Genomic DNA, 22770 nt, shown 5'->3' on the forward strand with positions numbered 1-22770 from the left:
GTTTATCTTTCTATTATATTATTTACTATAAACTATGGACGCTGGGGGGGTTGGATGGCTGAATGGTTAGCGAGCGCGCGCTGTATCATAAAGTCTGTCATTGAGTCGACTGGCGTGGTTTCGAATCCCCAGTTGTACGTGGCAAGGAGTAGGGTCGCCTGTCCAACCTCGTGGGTTTTCTCCGGGGCCTCCGGTTTCCTCCCACTGCTAAAGACCCTACGCGCAAGCGAATTATGTAAATAAAATTAATCCATATTATGTTAGTCCCGAAATGACCTAGTTTGTGTCGATTGGACGTTAAACCCCATTTCTCTCTCTCCCTCTATGGACGCTACATTTAGTCAAAACTTCAAACACTCATAACTTTGGACAGAATAAAGTGATTTGACTGAAATTTTCAATGTATTCACTTTTAATTATCTTTTGTTGAACTATTATAGCAAGAACGACAAGCTCTTTATTCACAATATATTCATTTTGTATTATCTATTGTTGAACTATTATAGCAATAATGGCTAGCTCTTTATCTAAACCTTACATAATGCATCTTTAATTCACAATATATTCATTTTGCAGTATCTACTTTTAAACTACATGTATTATAGCAAGAACGACCAGCTCTTTATCTAAATCTTACATGACGCTTCTTTAAATCCCAATCTATTCATTTTCTTTTTTAAACTATTATATCAAAAATGGCTAGCTTTTTTTTTTGTTATCTAAATGTTACATAAGTATCTTTAATTCACAATTATAGCAAGAACGATCAACCCTTAATCCAATTCTTACATAATGCATCTTGAAGAATTAGAGTTTTCAAGCGTTGTATTTGAGAAATATGGATGTTTGTAAAGATTTAAAAACTTTGTAGATGATAAAAACATAGTATGTTGTAACCTTGAAGAGGTTTTTTTTCCGGATCCTCCGGTTTCCTCCCACTGCTAAAGACCCCTACGAGCAAGCAAATTATTGAAATAAAATTGAACCATATGTTAGTCCCGAAATGACCTAGTTTGTGTCGAGTGGACGTTAAACCCCATTTCTCTTTCTCTCTCTTTGTTTTTTATTAATTTATAAGGATATTGGTACTTTGAGGGAATTGTACTTACTTTTACCACCCATGTATTGAGTATGTCGACTTCAGTTATAAAGAATGTTTTTATAATGGAGAATATTGGTATGACTAATCGCTTCAAAATATAAAAAAATAGTTCAAGTTAGTTGTCTAAAAATAGCGTTATAATAGGTTCGCCTGGTCATAAACTGACTGACCGTGATAATAAACTGGACAAGGCAGCGATAAACATTCGGTGCCTGGTACAGAGTGTGTTTATATAGTCCACCATGTCTGTCAGATAGTCTACAGTCAGGATGTAAACTTAAAACAAGCCATTATTTATATTATCTGTAGATTTCAGTAGCCAGTGTGATGGTTGTATATATTATATTGTCAACAATTCTAGCATCATTCTATACACCTGTTTACGCCCGAATTGATGACTGGATGGTCCAAGTCTTAGTATTATTAACAACCGTTTATCATAATGGACATTGGACTTTATCCTCACGTCTGTACTAATAGTGTTTAGTGGTCAATTTCATTTTGAAATGAAATGGAATGATATGAAATGGGGTTTAACGTCCTACTATTCTGCTCCGGTTGGGCTAATGTAGACAGGCATACGCCATACAGTGTGCCATGAGGTAAATTTTGCCCGGACAACGGCACTACGACCTACTCTTATATCGAATTCCAACTGCCAAGGGATCTTTTATGTGCACGCCAATGTGTACACGGGAACTCCGTAGCGATGACATCGAGAGTTGATTATGGTCTGGATAAGTTAATTAATGTCTAATTAATAGTTTATATGACATTTCAGGCCTAAAGAAAGACCTGCAATAGGCAGATTTAACTCTTGAATAATGCCACTTTAAGCATACTAAATGTTAAAGATGCATATTATTATAAAATTAGGAATTCCAACAGTGTAAGTAGTGGTGCGTGTATTAGTCAATTTGATTGTAGTTATTAACATGACACACAGACACTGAGACCACCACGACGCAGTTTATATTAAATAAAGGTTTAAGAAGTTTGGGTTTAATTGACCTGAACTGACCTAACCTGACCTCTCATCCTGCAAATTTAAGACGCTATTCGTTATTTGTATTATCGACGAATATGTTAAGCTTATTGGAGATGTTGTTAGACTGTGGTCTAAATGTAAAACACTAGAAGTGCTTTCCAGTGTTTGAAAACTAGATAAGGTCTGTGATCGGTTTGTTTAACTACATGTACTTCCGGTATTAAATTGACTTAGAACCAGTTTTTTTCCATTTACTCTATCATCGACTCTATCATTTAATCTATCATTGACTCTGTCATTTACTCTGTCATTTACTCTATCATTGACTCTGTCATTTACTCTAAGATTTCATCTATCATTGACTCTGTCATTTACTCTATCATTGACTCTATCATTGACTACATCATTTACGATATCATTGACTCTGTCATTTACTCTACCATTGACTCTGTCGTTGACTACATCATTGACTTAATTATTGACTCTGTCATTGACTACATCATTGATACTGCTATTTACTGTATCATTGACTCTATCATTTACTGTATCATTGACTATTATTTACTCTATCATTGACTCTATCATTTACTGTATCATTGACTCTATTACCAGAGAAACAAGGGGTAATTCGGTACCACAGATAGTTAAATAATAAAACGTTTGGTTTTTGAGCGATCTTAATGCCAGAGATGCACCCCCGAGTGTGTACACAGCCCCAATGTCTAAAATGTGATTTTGATGAACAATATCCTTAGTGATGGCAATTCCCAACAAAAACCGAGAGATACTTCAAAGGGGCAGTCAAGTAAAGTAGACCATTTTTTTCTATTTTTGTGGGGATCACGGTGGCTAAGTGGGTAAGACGCTAGCTCGCTAGCCTGGGGGTCCGGTGTTCGATCCCGGCGTGGTTCCCCCTTGTCAGTGATGCAGGACGGAGGGCCTGACAAGGACAGCTGTCTAGTCGTGCGGATGTGACGAAAACCTTGGTCCCGTGGGCAAAATTTAACTCATAGCTCACTGTTTGCCCGTCTTCATTAGCCCAGTTCGGAGCAGAACAGTTGGACGTTAAACTAAAACTTCATTTCATTGTCTATTTTTCTTGAAGATTTTAATACTAGGAATACCCCTCCTGTCTCTCCAGCGTCTAAGATGTCCCAGGCCTGTTGTCTAGTGGTGTGTAATCATAATATTACAATCTAATGTATTGTAGGACTATAGTTCGGTATTTTATGATGAACCATATGCTTAGTAATGGTATAGCGTATAATATTTACAGCACTTTGTGTATTTATTACGTTATCAATCTGTTATCATTACCGTATGGTTCGATTCAACAACAGAATAAACAAATTATAAACATGTAATATCTGTATTGTCTAGTGCAATGTGAAGACTGGGTGCTAAATGATACGGCCAGCTCAATTTTTCAAATTATATACATGTAATATCTGTATTGTCTAGTGCAATATGACGACTGGGTGCTAAATGATAAGGCCAGCTCAATTTTTCAAATTATATACATATTATGTAATATCTGTATTGTCTAGTGCAATGTGAAGACTGGGTGGTTCTTTGGTTAGTGCTAAATGATAAGGCCAGGTCAATTTGTCGTCATAGGTCACAAGATGTAAACAGGGCTAGCGCTAATCCCAACCCTGGACCTATCCCCAATGCTTACGCTAACTCTAACCCACAATCTCGCCAACAATACCAAGCCCTAACCATATTTACATCTCAGCGACCTTGACAAAAATTGAGTTGGCCTTAACAAATAGATGACTAGACTCTGTTCCTGGCCAGATCCTCTGTCCTGCTTTGACAGTGGGAAATCCAGGCTGGAAAATCCCGTGGAACTTTATCGGCCATCATCGGGCTAGAACTCGGGAAAAGGACGGAGGGCCTCGACCTGGCAAAGAACTGGTTCCAATCGTTCAAATGGGACGAAAACAGGGGCCTCACGTGTAACACTGACAACACGTTAAAGCTCTTTTCCGGTAACACAGGAGCGTAATTGAAAATGTCACCCACAGACTGTTGATTAAAAAAAATTTCAGACCGGAACCGGATACACTGGGCAAAACAGGTAATGCGCGTGTCAACTTACCAAATCTCGCTCGAGCGAGATCACGTAACTAACAAAAATAATTCTACCCACCAAATCTCGCCCAAGCGGGATTACGCGCCTCATAGAACTATTTCTATGACGCGTCTAATCAATGACGTCACATATTATTTAGTCAATGAAAATAATTCACACACATTTTTGTTCTTTTTTTAAAAACAAAATTTATGTATAAAATTTAGATCTAAATAAAAATCAATTTTGGAAAACTAAATTATTTAACATTGTTTGTATCACTTGAGAAAATTAATTATGAAGGTTTTATATTTGACAATAATCAGCTTCGCTCAATGCCTGTTATTATTCTGCTCCGACTGGACTAAAAATGCAGACGGAACACGTTAAAGATGCCCTGAAAGTTGGTGCAGGAATGAAAGATGTAAAACTCCATTTCATTTTTGTCCAGCCAGATTTTTTGATTAAACATCCCGCTAACCGCCGTGTCACTTACCAACCTGTTGAGTGTAGACGACCTTCAAAATTTTGACGAGAGTCTACAAACGAATGCTTTTCAATTAATAAAATGTGTAGCCTGTATACATGTAGTAAAATATTTGACATTAAAACTCCGGTTCATGTCAGTTTGTAGTATAACCAAGTTAGATAATTTAACATGTCTGAGATATGTTTGACCTGGTCGACTGGGAAACACCACGGCGTACAGTTCTAATCACACCAATTACAAATGTCATGTCGTCAGTGCAGGGTCATTTAACACCCCAGATAAAAATCACCTAGTTTAATGCATCACATCTATAGAGCAATCAACTGTTCATTGCTCGTTTTGATGGTGGTTTGTAAGTATGGTTTAATGGTCGAGAGCAAGACATTAAGTAATAATTATATTGATAATTCACGAGGCGTTAGCCGAGTGTTGTTTTAATATATTACGCAATGTCTTTAGCTCGAGACCATTAAACAACTTAAAATACAGACACTATCCCGCGCGTGCTTTTCAATGAAATACGTCACACGATATTTCATCTAGTATAGATAATGTACGATTGGCAAGTTGCCCGTACATTATTGGAAATAATGGTACGCCAACATCAAAGGAGAGAGAGAGAGAAATGGGGTTTAACGTCCACTTGACACAAACTAGGTTATTTCGGGACCAACATATGGTTTAATTTTATTTTAATAATTCGCTTGCGCATAGGGGAGGAAACAGGAGGACCCGGAGAAAAGCCACGAGGTTGGACAGGCGACCCTACTCCTTGTCACGTACAACCGGGGATTCGAAACCACGCCAGTCGATTCAATGACAGACTTTATGATACAGCGCGCGCACGCTAACCATTCAGTCATCCAACCCCCCCAACATCAAAGGATGACGTCACATCTGTATTTTAAAAATAGATAATTCTCATACGAAGTTATAACGATTATAAGGATTAAACGTTGTACTTTGAGGGAAATTCTTCATGGACGGCAGCGTTATTTCCGCCAACCTATCGTTGAATTGCAACTGTCATGGGTTCTTTTACGTGCACGCCAAGGTGTACACGCGGGGCCCTCGCTGTTCTTTTCCATCCAGCACCATTGACAAGGGGAAATCAAGCTGGCGAAAACCCGAGAAACTTTCTCAAATCTTCTGTCTGACCTCGTGGGTTTCCACCCACTGTTAAAGACCTAAGCTTTTGTTTCAAGTTTGCCTGTCCAATCGCGTGGGGTTTCTTCCACTGCTAAAGACCCCTACGTGCAAGCGAATTATTGAAATGCCCTAGTTTGTGTCAAGTGGACGTTAAAACCCATCTCTCTCTCTCTCCCTCTCTCTCTCTCTGTCTCTCTGTCTCTCTCTCTTTGTGTTTAAAGTGACTTTGCTATGTATTATTAATTACTTCATTGACTTTGACTTTGACTAAATGTCTACGATCTATTAGTCTAATGTCTTATTTCTTCACGTAACTAACTATCTTGTATTCACATCAATGGTCCTATTGTCATCCCTTAAGAGAATTCAAGTTCATTATTATGTTATGAAACAATAGCACAGCATCTATTTCCTCGTGCTTTTCATCTTCATCTGTGAAAACATTTTTACGAACAGTACTTGAAAAAATGTCTTTATTGTTTGTACATCGAAAACAAAACAACTGCCTTGAACACTTCCGTTTAAAACGCGTACAAAATATACACATGTTCATTACTTTGTTTAAATGTGCAATTTAATTTCAAAATTTTATTTAAACATTAAAAACAACATTACATTGGATATAATAGACCACTCAGTCCAACAAAACATGAAACGGAGAAAGAATACTACATCAACTATCGCAATACAGTGTCAAGGTCAAAGAATTGAAATGAAATGAAATGGGGTTTAACGTCCTACTGTTCTGCTCCTATACTGGGCTAATTAAGACGGGCAAACGCCATACAGTGTGCTATGAGGGAAATTTTGCCCGGGCAGCGGCACTATCGCCTACTCTTATATCGAATTCCAACTGCCAAGGGATCTTTTACGTGCATTCTAATGTATACACGGGACCTCGGTTTTTCGTCTCATCCGAAGGACTAGACAGCTGTCCGTGTCAGGCCCGCCGTTCTGCACCACTGACAAGGGGAAACCACGTCGGAAAACAAGGTTAAAGAACGACACGGACCTTGACGTCCACATCACAGACAAAAACAACAATTAGGCCCTAATTGGACGCCAACAATTAAACATACATTATGCAAGAGCTAAATCTGCCCATTGCAGGTCTTTCTTTAGGCCTGAAATATTATCTAAATTATTAATTAGACATTAATTAACTTATCCAGACCATAATCGATATCATCGCTAGTCTGTGATATTTACTGGATTAGGATCATGAAATGGATAATCGAGACTATGTTTTTTGTTATCGTACCGACTTTAGTAATGATGATCGAGACTAGGCCGAAAATTCAATAACTAAATTCTCGGTTCAGAGATGATCAATCTTGACTGAAATTTTCAGCACAGTCCCTTTACATTATCTAGTTTTTATCTATTATAGTGAGAACTGCCAGGTCTTTGTCTAATCTCCCATAATGTATCTTTAAAAAACGACACGGATCTTTACGTCCAAAACAACAATTAAATGGACGTCCACAATTACAGAACGACACGGACCTGTACGTCAACATTGTAGACAAAAACAACAGTTAACTGGACGTCCACAATTAACATAAATCAACTTCCAAAATCTCTATTTTTTAATTCTTTAAACATGTCCAGTTTTATTCTTAGTTTCTGTTTGTCTTTAAATCATGTCGTGAAAGGGTGTGCATTGTACCAAATATATTCTTTTTATGTTTTTAACTGTGTCTAAATTTAATTTTAATATTCCCTCTGACACCAGTATTCATAAAATTGTTAGATTTTCTTTTGAATTATTAAAGTCGTTCGTGTGTGTATAAAGAACGAGCATAACGGTGGCTTTGTTCTAAATCAGAATGATATGAGATCACGTGATTACATGTAACGTCACAATGAATTCAATTAAAACCCGTAAAACACTGTATAATTTGTATACAGTACGATCTGGTATCTGTCGCTGTAAATGTCAGCTAATTCGTTCCGTCAGTTTGTGACGACATTGTTTTTTTATTAATAGGTTACAATGTGAAATTAAAAAGGATTTATGTATATATGTTTGACCTTTTTGGGATTGTTATACTAGTGTGAATGGTCGAGTGTTGGACACATCGTTAGTGCACACGAAAGATCCATTCCATAATGGAATTCGAAGATAAGTTAGTTGAAATGGCACTGTCCCGGTGAAATTCTCCTTCTACATAGAAAAACAATTAACACGATGTTAGTTTCGTATTATTCCTGAACAAGATGTTGTTCCAGATTTCCTCTAAATTCCATTATATTGTCCCCTCTCATGATAACGACAGAAATGAATCCTCTTCTGATAAAAACAGAAATAAAATGAAATGGGGGTTTAACGTCCAACTATTCTGCTTCAACAGGGCTAATGAAGTCGGGGGGGGGGGGGGTTAAAGCGTGCGCGTTGCATCATAAGGTCTACCATTGCAGAGCCTCGTTTAACATGGTGACTCTGCGCCGCGCACTGGCCAAACTGTGCCGCCTACTATATCATGGTGCGTAGGTTTACAAAATCGTCTTTCTGATTGTTTTATGTATATTTCTGTCTGCGGGTCAGCCGCAGCAGTGTTTTGATCTCGATTTTACAGGGTATTAATCAATCCATGGTTTAACAAGATGACAAAACTAATAACGTATCAAATCTCCGAAACTATTTTTAAGTGCTCAGAAATCGAGTCTAAGGGAGTCAATTTTCAAATTGTACCTACGGTGCACGCGGGTCGGGCTTCGCCCGACATTGCCGTGCACGACCAAATCCTTAGACGAGGCTATGTACCATTGAGTCAAGTGGCGTGGTTTCGATTCCCCAGTTGTATGTGACAATGAATAAGGTCGCCTGCCCAACCTCATGGGTTTTCTCCGGGTCCTCCAGTTTTCTCCCAATGCTAATGACTCCTACGAGCAAGTGAATTAATTAAATAAAATTGAACCATATGTTAGTCCCTAAATGACCCAGTTTCTGTCAAGTGGACGTTAAACCCCATTCTCTCTCGCTCGCTAATGAAGACGGTGATATGCCATACAGTGTGCTGGCTATGAAGGAGATGTTGCCTTATCGTTATCGAATTCCAACTCAGGGGATCTTTGACGTCCACGCCAATATGTAAGCCAAACTGGACCTCGGTTTAGCTTCCCATCCGAAGGACTAGACGCTGTTTTTTGCTACGCCCTCCGTCTTGCACCACTGACGAAGGAAAACCACACCAGAAAATTGATAAATATGGTGATGTGTAATACTTTGAAATGATCAGTTGTCGCTCACGGGCAGGTTTATAAACAATCATTTCAACTTTAGTAATTATATTATCATAGTTTTATTATCTGATTTATCAATGGCCTTTGATCTGGGGTGACTAGGTTATGCCAGGGGCGACAACTAGGTCATAAATAGATAATTCATTGAACACGTTAAATTGATTGTCTTTATTGAGGTTTCATTCATTCATTATTTGAATATCAGATAAACTATTGCTTTAGCTTTGACATACATTTATAATCTGATGATGAAAGGGGGTGGGTGGATGGCCGAATAGTTAGCACGTGCGCGCTGTATCATAAATTTTGTCACTGAGTAAACTGGCATGGTTTCGATTTCTCGCCTTATACGTGACAAGGAGTAGGGTCGCCTGTCCAGCCTCGTGGGTTTTCTCCGGATCCTTCGGTTTCCTCCCATTGCTAAAGACCCTACGCTTAAGCGAATTATTGAAATAAAATTGAACCATATGTTAGTCCCGAAATTACCTAGTTTGTGTCGAGTGGACGTTAAACCACATATCTCTTCCTTTCATGCTAAGCCTATGCGCATGTCAGTCATGCAGGACGGGGGGTCTGACAAGGACAGCTGTCTAGTTCTTCGGATGAGACGAAAAAACGAGGTCCCGTGTAAACATTGAAATGCGCGTAAAAGATCCCTTGGCAGTTGGAATTCGATATAAGAGTAGACGATAGTGCCGCTGTCCGGGCAAAATTTCCCTCATAGCACACTGTATGGCGTATGCCCGTCTTCATTAGCCCAGTATAGGAGCAGAACAGTAGGACATTAAACCCCATTTCATTTCATTTTCATTTTGTATCGGGACAATAAACACCGGACTAACCATGGTCGTCCGACTAATGACCATTGTGAACTCATCAATAAGCAGTTGCCTGTGATCACGCAGGAAAGAGAGAGAGAGAGAAATTGGGGTTAAAGTCCACTCGACACAAACTAGGTCATTTCGGGACTAAAATATGGTTCAATTTTATTTCAATAATTCGCTTGCGCGTGGGAGTCTTTGGTAGTGGGAGGAAACCCCCGAGGTTGGACAGGCGACCCTACTCTTTGTCACGTACAACCGGGGAATCTAAACCACGCCAGTTGACTCAATGACAGGCCTTATGATACAGCGCGCGTGCTAACCATTCGGCCATTCCCCCCTCCCCCCACGCAGGACGGAGCGGGTTTAACGCCACTGCCGTAGCATAGTGCATCAATCATTTAATATAAAATTATTCTGACGAAATGTTACTTGACAGTTTAATAACTCTAAGAATAGACTAAAATATTAAATAAAACACGTCATAAACGGCTATAAGAAGTGTGTTTCTTGTCAGGTTAATTGATTTACCTGTGTCGGCAACTTCCTTTGATCTTTACAACAGTAACACACCTTATGTTATAAACTGTCATGTCTTTACCTGTCATATTTACAGCTGTAGCAGACGACAGTTATTACGGCAGACAGACTGCAACCCAATTTCTAAAACGATGTGGAAAAAAAACACGTTTGTAACCAGTTTGTTTAACTAAATGTTAATGCTGATCACCATTTTGTAATATAACCCACGAAAGCTTGCTTAGATTTGGTTAGAAATTTTTTAAAATTTACGTTTACACACCCCTTTCAATTTGCCTGTACATGCCCCTTTTCATTTACCTTTACACAATCATTTTCATTTACCTTTGTACACCCCCTTTTCATTTACCTTTACATACCCCTGTTCATTTACCTTTACATACCCCTTTTCATTTACCTTTGTACACACCCCTTTTCATTTACCTTTACATACCCCTGTTCATTTACCTTCAAATACCCCTTCCCATTTACCTTTACAAAAGCCTTTTCATTTACCTTTACACACCCCTTTTCACCCCTTTACCCTATCATTTACCCTTTCGGTTACCCTTTTTCGTTTAACTATTTAGATGGAAGTTCATAGTAACTGTTAGTTTTTATATTATACTAGAAGAATGCCCGGCTTCGCTCGGGGATCATAACTCCGAAACCGGAAGTGGTAGACTAACGCCACCTGGCCTATGTTACTCCCCGGTCCGAGCTTCCCTAAACCCCAAATTTCGGACTCGGGGCAGACCTAATGTAGCCGCCAACCCCGAACAGACAGACAGACAGACAGACAAACAAACAAACAGACAGACAAACGACAGTCACAAATATTAGTATAGATAGATAGATATTTCGTAAAGACAACGACAAAAAGAGAACGAATAGGATGATAAAAATCTCAGCTGCTATGGAAAAGGTACCTTATGAAAACGTAACCGTAGACATATTCTCCCGTGTCTCATGTGGAAGGAACCAAACCGGTTCATTTTACCGATTTTTGATTATTACCATGATTTATAATATAAACAAAATGCTGGGTACATTAAAACTGAATCTTTATATTGAGTTTATAATATAACCAAACAAAATGGAAAAAAAAAGTTTAAAGGCCCAACCTCTCAGCATAAAGATTAAATATATGAACATACATACACAATCAACAGTACTTGTATCAAAACGAAATGAAATGGGGTTTAACGTCCTATTGTTCTGCTCCGACTGTGTTAATGAAGACGGGCATACGCCAAACAGGGTGCTATGAGGGTAACTTTGCCCGGACAGCTGCGCTATGGCCTACTCTCATATCGAATTCCAACTGTTAAGAAATCTTTTACGTGCACGCCAATGAAATGACCTAGTTTGTGTCGAGTAGACGTTATCCCCACCCCTTCTCTCTCTTCTCTGTCTTTTATCGCGTTCAAGCTTGGGGTTGACACCACGTCACATACCACAACGACAGCTCTCTCTCTCTCCCCCCCCCTCTCTCTCTCTCTCTCTCTCCACCTATGATTAATTACACAGTAACAATCTTTACTTTAAGATATTAGAGATTTTGTTTTTAGTGTAGTGGAGTGTATGAACAATCAGGGTGTTTGTGCCTTTAGATAAACATGGAAGTGGGTATGAAGTACACGATATATAGTTGATGTTAATAATTCCCTCTAGCTAATTGTCCTTCCTTTCTAAACAACATGATCTAAATCACATGCTTTATAGAATGTAATCATTTCTGGGGTCAGATGTGGTACATCCATAGGATCAGAATAACACAGCGGGAGTATTTTATATAGCTAGCATTTATATAGGGTGCATTCGCTTCATGGCGAGAGAGAGAGAGAGAGAGAGAGAGAGAGAGAGAGAGAGAGAGAGATTTAACGTCCACTCGACGCTGACTAGGTCATTTCGGGACTAACATATGATCCAATTTCAGTTCAATAATTCGCTTGCGAGTAGGGGTCTTTAGCAGTGGGAGGAAACCAGAGGAACCGGCGAAAACCCACGAGGTTGGACAGGGGACCGTACTCCTTTTCGTGTAATGAAGACGAACACGCATCATGCAGTGTGTTATGATGCAGATTTTGCACGGTCAGCGATATTTCAGCTTGTTCCAACGTGTACGCTAACGTTTTGTTTTTAAGTTGTACTTTTAATATTTTTTTTTATAGAAATGATATTCATATTCAGTTAACTGTATTCTGATGGCTATGTTTAAGTTCTTTCTCTAACATATTGTTAATGTCTCATTAAATATTCCTGATGTCTCACTAAAATGTTGTTGATGTCTCACTAAATATTCCTGATGTCTCACTAACATGCTGTTGATGTCTCACTAAATATTCCTGATGTCTCACTAACATGCTGTTGATGTCTCCCTAAAATAGTGTTGATGGGTGTCTCCCTATTACATTGCTGATGTCTCACTAAAATGCTGTTGGTGTCTCCCTAAAATATTGTTGATGTCTCCCTAAAATAGTGTTGATGTCCCCCTAAAATATTACTGATGTTTCCCTAAAATAGTGTTGATGTCTCCCTAAAATATTTTGGATGTTTCCCTAAATATTGTTGATGGGTGTCTCCCTAAAATATTGTTGATGTCTCCCTAAAATATTGTTGATGGATGTCTCACTAAAATACTATTGATGGATGTCTCCCTAAAATATTGTTGATGTCTCCCTAAAATATTGTTGATGGATGTCTCACTAAATTACTGTTAATGGATGTCTCCCTAAAATAATTGTGATGCCCCCCCCTAAAAGATTGTTGATGTCTAAAATATTGCCGATGTGTCTCCCTAAAATATCTGAATGTGGAGTGACAACCCCTCTTCCTAACATATTGTTTATGTCTCCCCCAAACAGTGTGTGGGGATCACGGTGGCTAAGTGGGTAAGACGCTGGCTCGCGAGCCTGGAGGTCGGGTGTTCGATTCCTGCATTGCCCGAGAAAGTTCATCCAGATTTACATGCGTTGTTCCCCCTTGTCAGTGATGCAGGACGGAGGGCCTGACAAGGACAGCTGTCTAGTCGTTCGGATGGGACGAAAAACCGAGGTCCCGTGTACACATTGGCGTGCACGTAAAATATCCCTTGACAGTTGGAATTCGATATAAGACTAGGCCGTAGTGCCGCTGTCTGGGCAAAATTTTCCTCATAGTACACTGTATGACGTATGCCAATCTTCATTTAGCCCAGTTCGGAGCAGAACAGTAGGACGTTAAACCCCATTTCATTTCATTTCTCTCCCTTTCTCTCTCTTGTCGGTGAAATATCCCTTTAATACGTTGATAAAAAACACTGTACTACGTATGCTCGTCTTCATTAGCCCAGTATAGGAACAGAACAGTAGGACGTTAAACCTCGTTTCATTTCATTTCATTTGATTTTCAAACACTGTGGATGTAAGATGCAAGAGACATAAACCTCATTAATCAGGTCAACGTAAACTGTTCAATCGAAGACTTTCCATGTTCCAGGCGTTTAATCTTCACACCAAACGTCGAACGTACATGTCGTCTGCTTGTCAACACAGTGCAGTAATCAAACATCGTGTTTAACTGAAATGCTGTTGACAAACAACGGTCTCAACTACAATATTGTCCTAAGACACGTCTCAGTCAAACGCAAATAAAACGAAAACAGATTTTTTTTACAGTAGAAATTTTACCGTTTGCTCTCCAGCGTAGCAGTTACTTTGTGTGTTTTTTTTTTACAAACTTGAATGAAATTTTTCCTTTGATCGTCCTACTTTTCCTGGGGGTTGATGGCCGAATGGTTAGCGCGTGCTCGTTGCATCATAAGGGTGACACGGGGTAGGGTCGCCTGTCCAACCTCGTGGGTTTTTTCCAGGTACTCTGGTTTCATCCCAATCCTAAAAGACCCTCTACACACAAGCGAATTATTGAAATAAATTTGAACCATATGTTAGTCCCGAAATGACCTAGTTTGTGTCGAGTGGACGTTAAAACCCATCTCTCCAATAACTTTTAACACATAACTTTTACTCCTCCTTTTCCATCTGCAATTTAAATTTTAGAACATTTTTTTTTTAAAGTATTAGAAAAATAAATAAAAGTGTTTGAAGTATATTTAAATAAAACATATTTCCTATTTAGTGTAAATGGGCAAAGAATATTGCGAGCTCATTAAGTCTCACCGATGTCATCCCTATCAGTGATTGTAGCGGCCTAGCGAATATTCACTTCTGATCAGTGTGTGAATGTGCCATGGTTCCAGTGCCGGATTTACCTATAGCTGTTCTAAATAACCTACTAATATAATATTTGTCTTTGTTTCAGGCACGTCCGACCCAGTTGCCCAATACAAATGAACCAAAATGTTCTACTTGTCAGCCAGGATATTTCGTCCATAAAAACTGTAGCCGTGAAAGTGACACGATATGTAAGCCGTGTCCACACGGTATGTTTAATCACCAATACAATCTAAGAACCGAGTGTAACCCTTGTTCTAAATGTGGACCAGGTCTGTTCGAATTAAAACAATGTACGCAAAACTCGGACGTGTTTTGTGAGTCGTGTGCCTCCAAACTTCACAAAAATTTAAAAATTTATTTGGAATTTTGTTTGGGTTATGATGAGGATGTGGCGGGAATGCAAGCAGACGAGGGTTTTACAAACAAAGATGGCGGCGCTTCTGATGAAACGGATGTAAACAATGTCAAGGACAAAGACGCCAAAAATAAAAATGATGAAAAGGTTGAAATCACGGACGAAGGAAGTGGCGAAGTGATAGAAAACTTTTTTGATCTGGAAATAACATTGCCGCCAGCAGAGGTCGCCGAAGACGAGTTGCTTCCCTTTCATTCAAATCAAAATGAAGATTCTAACGAGTTATTGAAGGATTCCGTTGAATTAAAACCCGATGATATATTGGAAGGGAGTGGTGGGGAGATCAACGTCCTGTTAACGCCGACGACATATCCGTTCCTTGAAGATCTAGCGTCATCTGGAGAAGGGGAGGTAATCGATACAGACTACCCGGAAGTCAATGATACAGTGGATACCGTAATTATTGGATCAGATAAATACAGAACACATCCACCAGGTAAGACATGCAAATAATTAATTATTCGTATCTCTTGAAGGGAAAGAGAGAGAGAGAGAGAGAGAGAGAGAGAGAGAACTGGGGTAACGTCCGCTTGACACAAATTAGGTCATTTCTGGACTAACACGTGGTTCAATTTTATTTCAATAATGCGTTTGCCCGTAGGGGTCTTTAGCAGTTGGGAGAAAACAGAGGACCCGGCGAAAACCCACGGGGTTTAACAGGCGACCCTATTCCTTATCACCTACAACCGGGAAATCGAAACCACGTCAGTTGTCCAATGACAGACCTTATGATACAACGCGCACGCGCTAACCATTCGGCCATCCAACCCCCTTCTTTAAATTAGAAGACACAATTTCAAAAACAAATCCAGAAAAATTGAGTAACGACAACAAATGGATTCTCTGGCCGGACGCAAGCTGCCCCTGTGATACGCGCTATCATCGTGGAACATGACAAAAATATCTTTTGGCTATATGGGTGGGTTTTATGGGCCTAACGCGGGCGCTTAAAACTATAAGGCAAGTGTCATTGAGACAAGTCGTGCAGTGTTGATCCCAAGCTTGAAAGTGACAAGGAATAGGGTTGTCTTCGGCTTCGTGCCAATTGAAATAAATTGGTCAATATGTTAGTCCTGAAATGACATAGCTTGTGTCGACTGGACGTAAATGACATAGTTTGTGTCGACTGGACGTAACACCCCATTTCTATCTCCACATTGCCGTATGGAAACCAACTATACAAAATAAATAATTTCTACTTTTGAATAATATCATGTTTATATTATACTATTTATCAGGTGGCAAGAGGAGAGGTGGTGACGGAGATAGTGAAGTGGTTGTTCTATTTCCACTTGAAGAAGAAGACGATGATGATGATGATGATGATGGTGATGATGAAATGACTAAAGTAAGTTATATGGGGAGATAACGGTAGATGTCGAAACAACTGAAAATTGAGAAATTTGCAGTAAAATCACAATTTTTCTCCAAACTTTGATTTTTTAAAATTGAACTTCTTTTTTTTTTTCTGTAGTCAAAATATTTTCTACATATTTTCTGAGAATTTAGTCTTCATATTTTCAAAACTAAGGCATATAAGTCACAGCCTTGTCACACACACAGACAAGACACAGATCACTAATGCTTTCCCCATTGACTTTAATGTTAATTCTCGTCTCTCAGACCGGCTCTAACTTTTTCCCAAAGTTTTGTTGGGTAGCTTTATTCCACCGATGGAGCAACATGTGGAAACCGCTTGCCCAAAATCACGTATGAGGTTCATCATTAATAAAAACCTAAGATACACAAGCTGGAAGTAAAGTCCAATAAACATGCAATTTTCGGCCCTACATTTCAACCTAACCAACCTCTCAACTCTCGTATCCTCCCGCCTCAAAATCATGAATATTCACCAAAACCTGACAGAAAATCTATTTTCAAACCATTTTCTTCGATTCTACACCAAAAAGTCAACAAAAATCGCCATGCAAAAGGAGCAAAAAGGAAAAGGGAGAGAAAGGCTAAACATAGCTTTGGCCCTTGTTTCGTGGGTGACGTAGGAATATTTGATGAGCGGTGTCCAAACGGCAAGACAGAGATCGTACTGTGGCTGACCCCAATCATGTTTAGTACGATAGTATAACAATGGAAGGATACCCGGACTAGGGTTGGGATGGCCTAGTGATCCCGAGTGTCGTGCTTCGACCTCTAACTGGTCGGTCACCTATGGCTTGCGGTCGTGATTTCAATCCCTGGTATGACCGTATGTGGCTTGGAGATAGGAGCGTCTCCCCAACCTCGTGGATTTACTCCGGGTACTCCGGGTATCTCTGACAGGAAAGACCCCTACGCGTGCGCTAACCATAATGAATTAAGACAACTTTCCTTCGATATCACCATCGATGGAAGCGGACGTTAATCACTAATATAAGAAGACGGAGGACTATTTGGTAGGTCTATGGGTCACATCCTCGGTTGAAAATCAGGACATATAAGTTGGGGTGTGAAGGATGCCCCCCTTGGCTGTCACTCAGTCTAATTAAACTTGCACGATTTCTGTATCCGTACTTGATACTGTATTTACCTTTATCTTTTCGTCGTTTACCGTGAAACAAAGTGGTACAGCTTTACGGTTGTGCTAATATTTTTGGATATCATAATATATATACGTACTCGACGAACGTATCCGTACATTATGCTGTTTTTTGCGAGGTCCATATTTGCACCCGGTACTGTATTTTACGAGGCCCATATTGGTACTTTATCCTGTATTACCCTATTTTACGAAGCCCATATTGGTACTTTATCTTGTATTACCCTGCTTTTATATAAGATATTGATTATTTCGATGTATATTATTAGATTCCTCCCACGGTTAATAGCTTTCTTTGCTTGATTACCCCAGATGATATATATCAAGTCCTTCTGAGGTGAGAATTTAGATATTATTTTATACTTTCAGGAAGAAGAGATCCACGCGGCAGGGGTAGATAATCGACAAAGAGCTATTATTATTATTGGTGTAGTAGTCGGTGCTGTAGCATTCTTTACGTTAAGTTTTGTAGCCAGTCGATATTACAGACGGAAACGTTCCTTTAAAATTATACAGGTAAGTTGTCGGATGGGTGTGGTTACAGGTGGGTCGTCGCGGGGGGTCAGTGCACTTGGCATCCGATTAAAATTTTCAAGATTAGTATCTCAGCTTGGGTCAAGATCGAACTTTGGGATTTCAATTCTGTCACAACTTGACGGGGTTAAAAGTAAGTCGGGGGGTTAGTAGTGTTAAATGATAAGGCCGGCTCAATTTTTCGTCATAGGTCACGAGATGTAAATAGGACTATCGCTAATCCCAACCCTAACCCGAACCCTGGACCTAGCCCCAATGCTTACCCCAATGTGACACAATTCAGCATTTATTAACGGGTTGTGGTGAAAATAAGTCAGTGCCGCCTATAATCTGCGTTTAAATCTTTTTTCTCTGATTGTCGATGTCCATCCTCCGTGACTGTTGCTATTTTGGGTAATACCGTGTAGGACTTATTTACCGTCATCCCGTCCTGAAGAAGCTAGGGGCCTTATTCGTGAAAATTTAAACTAAAATATATTAAACATGCTTAGAGTGAAGCAATTAAACTGAAATTTTCAGTATATTCCCTTTACATTATTTAGTTTTTAACTATTATAATCCGAACTGCCAGTTCTTTACCTTATCTCCCATAATGTACAGCTGCACTAAATACCAACAAAAACAGTTATAATGCTGGGTTCCCACTGTTTTGCGATGCGTTACGACGGGATTATCCCCATTTAGTCCACGATCTGGTACGTGCAAATACTTGCGGATACTTTTCGATACAATCAACGCGAATAAGGTCCCAGGTACAGGTGAACTAAATATCAACATAAACAGTTATAAATACTGTTTATAGTGACCTTGAGACAGGTGAGATTTACCTGTAATGGACCTAGACGTGACATATACATCGTCTGTCTCATATCACCCAGGGTGATAGGAACTGAACGACACGTCTCTAATCCATATTTTATTAAACATATCTAATTGGCAACAAAACAAATATTACTTCCACTTGAATTTGTCAAAAACAGCAGATTGTTGCCCGGCTTTTATTTGGACTAGGTTTAGTGGAAAGCAGTGGATCATTCGGAAATGTCATAAAGGCTCAGCGGGGTTGGATGGCCGAATGGTTAGCACGTGTGCGGTATATCATAATGTCTGTCATTGAGTCAACTGGCGTGGTTTCGAATCCTCGGTAGGGTCGCCTGTCCAACCTCGTGGGTTTTCTCCAGGTCCTCCGGTTTCCTCCCACTGCTAAAGACCCCTACTCGCAAGCGAATATGTTAGTCCCGAAATGACCTAGTTTGTGTGGAGTGGACATTAAACCCCATCTCTCTCTCTCTCTCATAAAGGGCGATAAAGGTAGGCCTACATGACGATTTTCATATTAAACTTACCCGTTTATGTTGCAATCTGGTTAAAACACCGATCCTATTTCGTTTCGTTTTTTATAGTTCAGAATTTCGTTTTGCTTGGCTTTACTACACTAGAATCTGGATGAGTTGTAATATAATCCACATACTGGTTGAAGTGAGGAATTAGCCAATGAAACGGTCGGTCTGTTACGGCGAGTTATTGGCGTTAGATGCACGGAACTGTGGGTAAACCACTAGAAACGTCGACTCTGATTGATTAATCAATGTCTGACGTCACAGGGTCAAAAACCAATCGTACGCCCCCTGACCCGACCTTCGAGTACAACTTGTCAGATCTTCATGTAGTGTAGGCCATCGAAAGTATAAAAAAACGAAACGAAGTATAGATCTGTGTTTTAATCAGATTGTTTATGATCATAAATAGTTACGAAACTTTCTATTCATAAATATGAGAGAGAGAGAGAGAGAGAGAGAGAGAGAGAGGGAGAGAGAGAGAGAGGGGGGTTAACGTCCACTCGACACAAACTAGGTCATTTCGGGACTAACACATGGTTTTTAATTTTATTTCAATAATTCGCTTGCGCGTAGGGGTCTTTAGCAGTGGGAGGAAACCGGAGGACCCGGAGGAAACCCACAAGGTTGGACAGGCGACTCTACTCCTTTCCACGTACAACCGGGGATTCGAAACCACGCCAGTTGACTCAATGACAGACTTTATGGTACAGCGCGCACGTGCTAACCATTCAGCCACCCAACCCCCCTTATTCATAAATGTGAAATCGCCAAAAATACGAAAAGGGAAATCGTTTTTTAGTGTTAAGGTCTGAAAATAACAGTGAGGGTTGTAAAATATATTTTTATTAAATAAGGTCCTTGCCGCAAGGTAGATTTTCAATAAATCTATATTTCGAATGTTGCTGTACAAAATTGTAATTATGTAGAATATGGTAGAAGCAGCAGCATTGGTTGATTTTCAACCGGAAATCAAACGAATTGAAGAACTGTTTTGCTCCTATACTGGGCTAATGAAGACGGGCAGTGTGCTATGAGGGAAATTTTGCCCGGGCAGCGGCACTATGGCCTTCACTTACATCGAAGTCCAACTGCCAAGGGATCTTTTACGTGCACGCCAATGTATACACGACTTTTCGTCCCATCCGAACGACTAGACAGCTGGCCTTGTCAGACCCTCCGTCTTGCACCACTGACAAGAAGAAACCACGTCGGAAAATTTCGATGCACTTTCCCGGCCAATGCAGAGAGAAGCAACACCAGTAGTTTATATTGATAACATATACCTGACGTTAAACGAACTGAAGATCTCGAGATAACAGAATTCTATTTTTCTACATAATTATCGTCTTAAACCGTCTACTACGTTTAACACGAATTAGGTGTTTACGTCACAGTGTAAATTATCGATTTGAATTATACACCGTGTTGATTCTGTGTGTATTATAGGACGACGGTGATAATAAGGACTTAGAAGTTAACGGAAGTAAAGAAGCCATAGAATTTGACGACATGAGTACAGCCAACACCAGAAGTTACGATGAACCAGATACAAATGGTCGATATATCAAAACACTTGATTTGGAACCTAATGGAACCAACAAGACGGCAGACGATTCGAAAAAGTCAGCGAGACCTCGGAGTGGCTCTACTGAACTAGGTACGTAGATAAACAGTTGTGTTGCTTTTGATAGGAATTACTCTTGGCCCGTTCACTTCAATCTTCTTCTCTTGTCGTCCTAGTCCGGTCGTTTGTCTATTGTGAATAATCATTTTGCGACTGTTAAAATAGATGTACTACATCACTAATAGTAATCAAAAACAGAGTAGACATTCGAGAATCTTCTCCATTGTGTCATGTGTTGAAACTGACAAAAGAAATGGGATTTTACGTCCTTCTGTTCTATCGAACTGGGTTAATGAAGACGAGCATGCGCCATACAGTGTGCTGTGAGGGAAATTTTGCCAGGACAAGCGGCGCTACGGCCTACCTTCTCTTATATCGAATTCCAACCGTCAAAGGATCTTTTTCGTGCATGCAAATGTGTACACGGGACCTCACTTTTTCGTCCCATCCGAACGACTAGACAGCTGTCCCTGTCAGGTCCTCCGTCCTCCGCACCACTGACAAGGGGAGACTGACAAATTAAATGGTGTTTAACATCCTACTGTTCTGCCCCAACTGGGCTAATGAAGACAGGCATATGCCATACGTGTATACGGGACCTCATTTATTCGTTCCATCCAAATGACCAGGCACTGCTCTGTGCCAGGCCCATCGTCCTGCACTGCTCACAAGGTGTAATCCTCGCTGGAAAATCACAAGGTACTCTCTCTGTCCAAAACCGCGAGGTCCTTGTTAGTGAGCCAGGACCTTATCGACTGAGCCAACGTGGGGCACGGATAGTGTCGGATCTAGGTAGGGTCCTGGCTCCCCTACCCCAACCGCCACCCCCAACCCTACACCGATATATAACAGCGTAAAAAATTATCTTAATACTATGTTTCTATGAAACATGTTATTGTTTGTTAGTTGGGGGGTGATGGGAGGGGGGAAGCTTCTCACACCACCGGGTGGCGGCTTTATGAGCGCTTGGGGAGTCCACTCATGATCCAAAGTTCACCAAGTTTTAGCTGCTGAAATTGAATGTTACATTCGGGTCTAGATATGCGCCACAAACTACCTTTGACCACCCGATTTTTCGAAATTTTCTTCGAGGAGTACACCACTCACACCTAACCAGTCCCGGACACCGACTAACCTCGGGTGGTTGAATGGCGGAAGGGTTAGCGCGTACGCGATGTATCATGGGATCTGTCATTGAGTCAACTGGCGTGGTTTCGATTCTCCGGTTGTACGTGACAAGGAGTAGGGTCGCCTGTGCAGCCTCGTGGGTTATCTCCGGGCCCTCCGGTTTCCTCCCACTGCTAAAGACCCCTACGCACAAGCGAATTATTGAAAAAAAATTGAACCATATGTTAGTCCCGAAATGACCTGGTTTGTGTCGAGTGAACGTTACCCCCCCCTCTCTCTCTCTCTCTCTCTCTCTCTCTCTCTGACAACCCTCTGCCATGAGATATTATGTTTCATTACGTAACCATTAAATGATTGATTAGACGTACACAAATGTTAACACAGTGGTTATTAACAACAAAACACATACTTATGAAAAACAGCTACTAGTGTATTTAAGGCGACGTTTCGTAGAGTATTCTCTCAACGTTATCAAGCTAATACAGTAAAACAGGTATGAGGCAAATATATATAGACAAAATACAACAACATACACTAGTAGCTGTTTTCCATAAGTATGTGTTTTGTTGTTACTCTATCCAGTTACT

At 40.1% G+C, this 22770-nt stretch overlaps 1 protein-coding gene across 1 annotated transcript in view; it reads left to right on the forward strand.

Annotated features, from left to right (window-relative positions):
- Positions 1–22770, forward strand: part of LOC126824928 (uncharacterized) — a 44279-nt gene that overhangs the window by 13671 nt on the left and 7838 nt on the right. Inside the window, exons 2-5 of the mRNA XM_050554382.2 lie at positions 14695–15460; positions 16263–16372; positions 17927–18073; positions 20878–21088. Coding sequence (XP_050410339.2) covers positions 14695–15460; positions 16263–16372; positions 17927–18073; positions 20878–21088 — 1234 coding nt within the window. The remainder of the gene's footprint in view (positions 1–14694; positions 15461–16262; positions 16373–17926; positions 18074–20877; positions 21089–22770) is intronic.

The sequence above is a fragment of the Patella vulgata genome, chromosome 6 (assembly GCF_932274485.2).
Source record: "Patella vulgata chromosome 6, xgPatVulg1.2, whole genome shotgun sequence".
In the NCBI taxonomy this organism is placed as follows: Eukaryota; Metazoa; Mollusca; class Gastropoda; family Patellidae; genus Patella; species Patella vulgata.